This window comes from Callithrix jacchus, chromosome 9, assembly GCF_049354715.1.
Source record: "Callithrix jacchus isolate 240 chromosome 9, calJac240_pri, whole genome shotgun sequence".
Classification (NCBI taxonomy): Eukaryota; Metazoa; Chordata; class Mammalia; order Primates; family Cebidae; genus Callithrix; species Callithrix jacchus.
Window position 1 is genome coordinate 91,787,036 of NC_133510.1, and position 8,616 is coordinate 91,795,651.

The following is an 8,616-nucleotide window of genomic DNA, read 5'->3' on the forward strand; positions in this document are numbered from 1 at the left end:
GTTTGTCAAGATTCCACTCTACGTGGCATGGATATTCTCTACACAAAGTCTCAAAAAAAGATATTCTTCTGCAAACCTATAGGTGAATATCAAAAGACTCTTTCCAGCTCTTCTCCAGTTGAGAGAGGCAATGTAGAAGCAAGTCTCATTATTTTGGTGAAGACTTAAAGCGGATCCTTAATCCGCTGGGGCCTCAGCTTCCTTCTGTCTAAAATAGGAAGTTCAACTAAGGTCTAACTCTAATAATCTGTGTACCAATTAGAACAGTGATTACGAAAGAGATTCTGCAGTCAGACGGCCCAACTTTCAAACACTAGTTCTATCACCGTAGCTAGATATTGTTGGGCAAAACAGTTTACCTTTTGGAGCCTCAATTTCCTCATCTGTAAAATGGTTATAATAACAGCACCTACCTTTAAAGGTTGTAATCAACATTATATGAGATAATTACATGGAACACTTAGCATAGGGGTTGGTTTATAATAGATGTTAGATTAATCTTAACTTTCATTAGTAGAGGACACATTATTGTAATAAAGTTTACTTATATGTGGTTTCCACTCTGTTGTCACTAAATTGATCATTAGAAAAAAGAGAGAGAGACAGTGTCTTGCTCTGTCGCCAAGGCTGAAGTGCGGTGGCACAATCATAGCTAGCTGCAGCCTCAACCTCTTGGGTTCAAGCAATCCTCCCACTTCAGCCTCCCAAGTAGCTGGGATTACAGACACATGCCACCGTGCCAAGCTAATTTTTTAAAAGTTTTATAAAGATGAGTTCTCACTGTGTTGTCTGGGCTGGTCTTGAACTCTTGGGCTTAGGGTGATCCTTCACCCTTAGCCTCCCAAAGTCCTGAGATTACAGGCATGAGCCACTATGCCCAGCTTGATCAATTTTTATAAGAATGGATGACTCAGACAAATATGGTTATAAATTCAGGAGTTGCAATTGTTAATATGTCATCAATATTCCTGTTCCTGGTGTTTTTGATGCCAAGTAATAAGTAGGTATGTTGTATCCTCTGTGGATGGCTTCTCGTGCCACAGTGCTGGTCAGAACCAATAGATGCCCCTGGAAATATGTTTCTTTTCCTGAATGAGCCAGGCCCAACCCCCAAAAGGCTTACAACTAATGATTGTTGACAAATAATGGTAGCGAATTACAGGGATATATACTTTCTAGGAGTGTGTGTATGTTGGGGGGTATGTTCTGTTTCCCAGACTATCATATTCCTAAAAATATCATGGCTAATCCCAATCAAACCACAGCAGCAGAGCCCTTTGTGATGGAGAAAAATGATGACAATGGGGGAGGTGAAAGAAGAGAAGTGAGGTTCATGGTGTTGATCAGGAAAGGGGAAGGCCTGGTTTCTAGTCATATACCTAAGCTAGCTGGGTACATGTGGGCAAGTTGTTGAGCCTCGGTTTTCTCATCTGTAAAATCAGAATAATACCTGCTCAGTCCTCACAGGACCCAAATGAGGTCACATGCACGTAGGGACTGTGCACTGTCATACAGCATTTCATAAATGCAAAGGACTCATTAAAAGGTCACACAAGACCAAAGAAATACGGAAATAAGTCCATGGAAGTAAAAGCTTCCCTGAAACATTTTCCTTTGAATGTATTTGAAATTGACAACTTCCTGTTCTGATTGTCCTTGTCTGAAGTGTTCATCTAACTAATTGCTACTTCACACAAGCAACCGTTTTCACCTGGAAAGTAAGGACTTCGGAATCCCCTGCCCATATGTTAGACCCAGGCACTCCCTATGGGCCAAGCAGATCTGAAACAATCATTTGCTTCTGTCTCCCTCCATTAGAATAGAAGCTCCTAGAAGGCAAGGACATTGCCTATCTAGTTAACCAGTACCTGGTACAGAATACTCAACAAATGTTGTTGAATAAAAGAATGCACTAGGCCAGGCATGGTGGCTCACACTTTGGGAGGCTGAGGCGGGCGGATCACCTGAGGTCAGGAGTTTGAGACCAGCCTGGCCAACATGGTGAAACCCTGTCTCTACTAAAAATATAAAAGTTTCTGGGCGTGGTGGCATGCACCTGTAATTCCAGCTACTCAGGAGGTTGAGGAAGGAGAATAGCTTGAACCTGGAGGCAGAGGTGTCTGTGAGTCGAGATCACACCACTGCACTCCAGCCTGGGTGACAAGAGTAAGACTCTGTCTAAGAAAAAAAAAAAAACACTGAAATTGCTTCCCCTATCAGGATACTGGAGTTGCAACTGCAGCAAAAACAAACAAATAATAAAAGATGAAGAGCAGGAGATGAGAGAAGAGGAAGCAGGGGAGGAGGGGAATTGGGAAAGAGGGAGGGGGAGGAGGAGGAGGAAAGGAAGTGGACATAATTTCAACAGGTGGAGGGCTCTGCTAAATGATTCAGCAACATCATCTCCTACACATCCCTCCCCTACTCCCTCCTACCTCCTAAACTCCATGGGGAGATGGCTAGTTTTGCTGATAGGATACTTTTCAAACCAAAGCTGAAAATAACTTCGAAGCAAGGTGGCATCCTAGGGATACAAAGTGCCATGCCTAGGACGTGCTGCTTTTTTGGTAAAATAAAATACAGTTTGGCCCTTTTCGTTGCTGACATGAGGAAACAGTGGTTCCAGCTGACTTTAAAACTGCTGCCTAAATGAATGAACGAGGATCTTCTGGGAAATGTAGGCTCCTAATGGAGGGTTGTGATTTGAAAAGTTCCCACGCAGTGATTTTTTTTAAAGGCAGCGGCTGCTTCTCCACCATAATCTGTTATATAATTACTGTGTAACTTTGTCACTGCCTCTTACAAGACAGATTGAAACTTACCCACCTAGACCAGCATGACTGACACTTTTCTAGAATCTGTGGGGCTCGTTGGGTTTGCATTAGAAGAATTGGGGAATCTGGTGATCTCAACCAAACTAGTTGCAAGAAAAATGGACTAAGGGTCTCCTTTTCCTTCCCAGGCCTGTGCGGCCCTCACTCTGTAAGGGATGTCATAAAGCCAACCTTTGAGAGAAGAGTGTCTTCAGAAAAATTGAGTTTGGTGGCTTAGTAAATGTTTGACCCAAATGACTCCTCCCCTACTCTTGACCTTTGGCATTGCATATTGGAGCCTGAAGCATCTGAGGAGGTATTTTCATCAGAATTCTGTGATGAGGTTAACAGAAGCTGCCTCTGGATAGCTTAAGCAAGTGAATGAATTTATCAGAAGGATATGGAGTAGCTCACAGAAGGAGAGGCTGAAGAATCTGTTTTATTCAAGGACAAGAGAAGCTCTAGGAATTCAGGTTTTGTGAATAATGCAGTTTCCTTAGTTTCATTGCCTCCAGGGTAAATGATTTCCAACCATTCTCAGTTTTTGTGTCACTGCTCTCCACACTGAAATTCCAGGTCAAGAGTATCTGATAGGCCTACCTTCAGTCAGGGATCCAACCTCCCTTTGGCCAGGATAAGGGAAGGTATTGTGATTGATGGTTGTTTCTCCTATAGGGGAAAACTGGGTCCTCAAGAAAAAAATCAAGGCTGTCTCTCCTCAGGATGTTGTGGTGCCGTGGCTTCCCTTTGGCAGGGGAAGATGTGACGCTGAGCTAAAGAGAGGCGTGGAGGTGGGTTATACTATTTTTAGTTCACTATCTTCCAGTTCGACCTCATATCTTCTCTCTCCTCCAAACTATGAATTAGCATAACAGGCATTTCCACACCAGGATAGCATATGCTCATTCTCCTCAGGAACAATCTGGAATGTGTGAGCAGTTTAGAATTTTAGAGAAGGGGAAAAAATGAGTAAAAGGAGTGCTATTGGAGATGAGAGGAGTGGGTTTCTTGCCCTCCTTTTGAGGTGTTGAATTGGTTTAAGTTCTCCCAGAACAACACATTTTTGATATAATTTGATAGAAACTCCATCATATTTCCATTGTAATACCTTGAATTTTCTGTTTGTAACTTTTTAAATGAGAAAACAAAGACACAGTAATAGCCAATAACTAAAAACTCCGTTTTCTAAATTTTATCTCTCTAAATTTTACCCCAATATTTTATCCAAATGCAATCCTAGAGTAGAACAAACAATACTCATTAGAGAAGAAATTTAATTAAATATTATGCCTGTGCTGGTTCTAGTTTGGCAAATATCTAATTTTATTGTTTTAGAAAATATATGGGTTTGTTTCTCCCTTAAGCCCAGTTGTTACATTTTTTTAAACTTTGTTGTATTTTATATCATCAGTAAAAAGTTAATACTTGACTTTGATTCATGTTAGAGCAACTGGGTATGTTCATTCTACCTTTTTCTCTTTTTCCTTTCAGTTCAAACTACCTATGCTAACGCTGCAAATTTTCCTCATGCCCCATTGCTATAAGCCACAAAAGCAGAATGGAGCTGACATTCACAGGACACCTGTCAAATGCCAAGCATTATAACAAGTGTCTTTGCATATATTATTTCATTTACACTTGTAGTATCTTCCTTGGACTTGTGTGTAACCACAGACCCGGAGAGGTTAAGAAAAAGTATCCAGGGTCACACAGCCATGAAGATACTTGAAGTGTTCATATTGGAACTCTGTCTGATGTCAAAGCACATTCCTTTTATTATATTGCCAAATAAGGTAGATATCAGTTCATCCACAACTACTAAGCACTCCAGGAACAAATGCATTTTAGTCTGACGGCTAAAATGGGGCTATAGGAGATGGACAAAAGGAAGCAGACTGTGAGGTCTTGTATCTGACATATGGTCTCTTGGCTCTCTCTGCCCTTGCAGGAGTACCCAGAGGCTTGGTGGACTCAGAAGGTGGCTTGCTGCTGAGGTCGGAGTTGAGCCGTTCTAGCTCAGGAAGCAGGATCACTGAGGGGTGCAGCTGGGGGACCATAAAGTAGTTTTGGAAGCATATAGACTAGACCAAACACAGTTTTCATTTATGGGAACACTGATTTACTCTTTGATACAATGAGTACTTATTGTATGTGTCCATGATAGGCCAGGCATACAAAGATGAATAAGACATGGTTCTTCCTCCAGGGACTTCAATGTCTATTGAGGAAGAGAGATTAATTAACAAGCCATTGGAGTAAATACCATAAACTATATTTGCCACTGCACTTAGATGACCCTTCTATAATCAACATATCATAGGAAGATGTTGATTTTTGACAACTCAGTAACCGTTCCACCTTGATTTCCCTTTGAAGGATTCTGCTGAGTTGTTAAATCTAGATTCCCTGACCCCTTATTCACCAAGAAACAGCCACCTGACCCAAGCCGGAACAACGCTTACTCCCTGGAGTGAAGAAAGAAGGTGGAAAGATGGAGAAATGGTGGAAGAGCATTCATTCTGGGCAGGGCATTGACAACACTGTTGAATATTCTAGCCCTACCCATCCCTACCGGGCCCATTTTTACCAATTTCTGAGACTTCTGGTCCATCCTGAGAGCAGACAGAAATCCTCCCAGTAAATCCCACCATTAAACAATGAACAGACAACAAACATTGCTTTGGTGAGATACGGGGAGTTGAAGACTGAAAGCAGGGAGACCAGTTAGTGGCCATTGCAATAAACCAGATGAGTATGGCAAGAGACTGAACTCCATGACTGGAGAGATGGGTGAAGGGAAGACAGATTCCAGAATCAGAAGAGACAGAGCTAGCTGGGACTTGGTGACTACTGGATGGAGAAAGCCAGGAATATAGAAGAGTAAGATGAAACAAAACAGGGCAGCTTAGCTCCCCTCATTTCCTTTTTGTTGGTCTAGAAGTTACGTTCTCACTTGGCCTTGATTTTGGCAGCATTTTCTTTCTTGCTAAGGCTAATTTCCTATACCTGTACCTTCCCAGCCCTGAGAGGTACACGTCGCTTCCTCCTAAAAAATTATCTCCATTATCTAGGAAACTTGGCAGGGATACCAAATCCTCTTTTCATCTTGTGTCCTAGAGCCCAGGATATATGTTCAAGTAGATTCTTGGAAATAGTCCTGGATAGTGCATAGTACTCTAACATCAACAAGCACACTTGAATGATGACAGTGTGTCACAGGATGCTTACTAAGTTTGTGATTGCATTTACATGATCAACTACGTGACCACAGCCCACGCAGTTCACACAACCTCACCACACCTTCCCTATAGGGATTCTCAGTGTGTTCTGTGCTATCAGCTCTGCTACGGAGTAAAGGTGCTCAAGTACTTGTGGTAATGTGGAAAGAATTCAGTAGCACTTGAGCATGCAGAGCTGGACCTGATGGACTGCGCTCTTTACTCAAAAGGCACACACAGGGCACAGGCAGACAGCAACCTCTATGAGTCAGAGCCCACTTGGCCTACTTGTCCTTTGCACCATGTCTTTTGAACTAATAAATACAGTAATACCCATAACTGCAATGTTTTATCTGAAGGAAAATAAGCCAGTAGCAAAGTTGTGCAAGACACTGAACAAGCATCTATAAGAACCAAGGACTCCACTCTCTCTAGGAAGCCCTAAACTCTGAATTTGGGGAGCTCACCTTTGAGATAGAAAAAATTGTTAATTGATAATGGCTTTTGTTGAGTCTTTCTCTAGTTTCTCATGCTAGGAGATATTTTGGAACATGGGTACTTAAAAATATATTTTAACAAACAAATTAGTAATACTAGAATATTTCCTGGGTGATCTTTTGAAGGATTAAAGAAAGGTATTGATATGTTCTGGCTGGGAGTGTTGGCTCACACCTGTAATCCCAGCACTTTGGGAGACTGAGGCAGGTGGATCATGAGGTCAGCAGATTGAGACTATTCTGGCTAACAAGGTGAAACTCCATCTCTACTAAAAATACAAAAAAGTAGCTGGGTGTGGTGGCATGCACCTGTCATCCCAGCTACTTGGGAGGCTGAGGCTGGAGAATCGCTTGAACCCAGGAGGTAGAGGTTGCAGTGGGCCAAGATCGCAACACTGCACTCCAGCTTGGGTAACAGAGAGACTCCATCTCAAAAAAAAAAAGGTATTGATATGTTCTGATAGCTTTTGGAATCCCTGAATTTTAAAAATCATGTGATTGAATAATCCCATTAGGTAGGGTTGTGCAAGTAAACCATATGCTATGGACAGTCAGGCTGTAAAGGAAATCTTTTTTTTTTTTTTCCTGAGATGGAGTCTCACTCTGTCACCCAGGCTGGTGTGCAATGGTGTGATCTTGGTTCACTGTAACCTCCACCTCCTGGGTTCAGCTGACTCTCCTGTCTCAGCCTCCTGGGATGACAGGCACACACCACTATGCCTGGCTAATTTTTTGTATTTTCAGCAGAGATGGGGATTCACCATGTTCCCCAGGTGAGTCTCAAGCTCCTGAGCTCAGGCAATCCACGTGCCTGGGCCTCCGGAATTGTTAGGATTACAGGCCTGAGCCGCCGTGCCCGGCCAGGAAATCTTAACATATAATAGATGGAGAAACAAAAAGGGCTCATAATTTATCCTCTCACTTTTTGCTAGGTGATTAGATAACTGTATATGTTACAGCTTGATCACCTGTATTTTATTTCAAGTAAATTTTCTTCAGTTTCTTTGCCAGCAAACTATACTGGATAGAAGTGCCTCAAAATCAATTTATCCTGCTTCACCAGTTTTATGCATTTTAGATTTAAGGAAACAACAATTAGAATATTTTCAATGATGAAAAGAGCTCCATTAAGCTGCCACAAATGTCAAAAGTTCCTGGCTATGCTAACACTTATGTAATTGTTCTGGAAACCCCACGCACCGGAATAGACCTACAACACCAGGCATGACTCACTGAATATTTCTAAGCACACACTCTCTCTAAAATGATCTCCAGTTGGGATTTACTTTTTCAAAGAAAAAAAAAAAGACAAAATATGGTACATCGAATCCCAAAGTTTTTTCTGTGATTTTTTTTTTTTTTTTTTTTTTTTGGAAAAATACTGTTGCCTCACACAAGAGCATTAGAAGATGCTGCTGTTTTCATTAATAAAGCAACCAGATGGGTAAGCATTAAAACAGGATGAAACTTTGAAATTCTTCCTAAATAAAAAATAACATAGAGAATGTGTGGGTTCTCAAATTTCCAAATGGTCTTCATTGCCTCTTATGATTTTATTTCCAAGTTTGTTTTTTAAAACTCGTGACTAGCAGTATATGACTAGTGTCCTAATCCCCTCAGCAATGTTAAGGAAAATTACACATGCCATAAAATGCTAATAAGCACAAGAAGGCTTGGGACCACATCACCAAGGCTCATTTGTAGCATATACGCCATTAGCTTTTCCTAAATATCTTCTGTAAGTCCAAATGCTTGGGAGAAATTTACCAAAGTATATGGCATAACCTGCATCCCCAAAGGCTGATGTTAGATGCTACTTTCAATACCAAAGTAATGCATTTTTCTTTTTCTGAGACTGGGTGTCATTCTATCGCCCATGGTGGAGTGCAGTGGTACGTTTTAGGCTCACTGCAACCTCCACCTCCCAGATTCAAGTGATTCTCATGCCTCAGCCTCCCAGGTAGCTGGAATTACAGGTCCCCGACACCATGCCTGGCTAATTTTTGTATTTTTATTAGAGACATGGTTTCACCATGTTGGTCAAGCTGGTCTCGAACTCCTTCCTAACCTCAGGTGATCTACCCACCT

At 41.6% G+C, this 8,616-nt stretch overlaps 1 protein-coding gene across 2 annotated transcripts in view; it reads left to right on the plus strand.

Moving 5' to 3' along the window:
• The window catches only part of POC1B (POC1 centriolar protein B), a 133,181-nt gene extending 128,084 nt beyond the window's left edge, over positions 1-5,097 (plus strand). For both annotated transcript variants that reach the window (XM_078337037.1, XM_035257199.3), the window contains 2 exons: positions 3,489-3,604; positions 4,762-5,097. In XM_078337037.1, the coding sequence (XP_078193163.1) occupies positions 3,489-3,590 (102 nt within the window). In that variant the 3' untranslated portion in view covers positions 3,591-3,604; positions 4,762-5,097. The remainder of the gene's footprint in view (positions 1-3,488; positions 3,605-4,761) is intronic.
• The last annotated feature ends 3,519 nt before the right edge of the window (positions 5,098-8,616 follow it).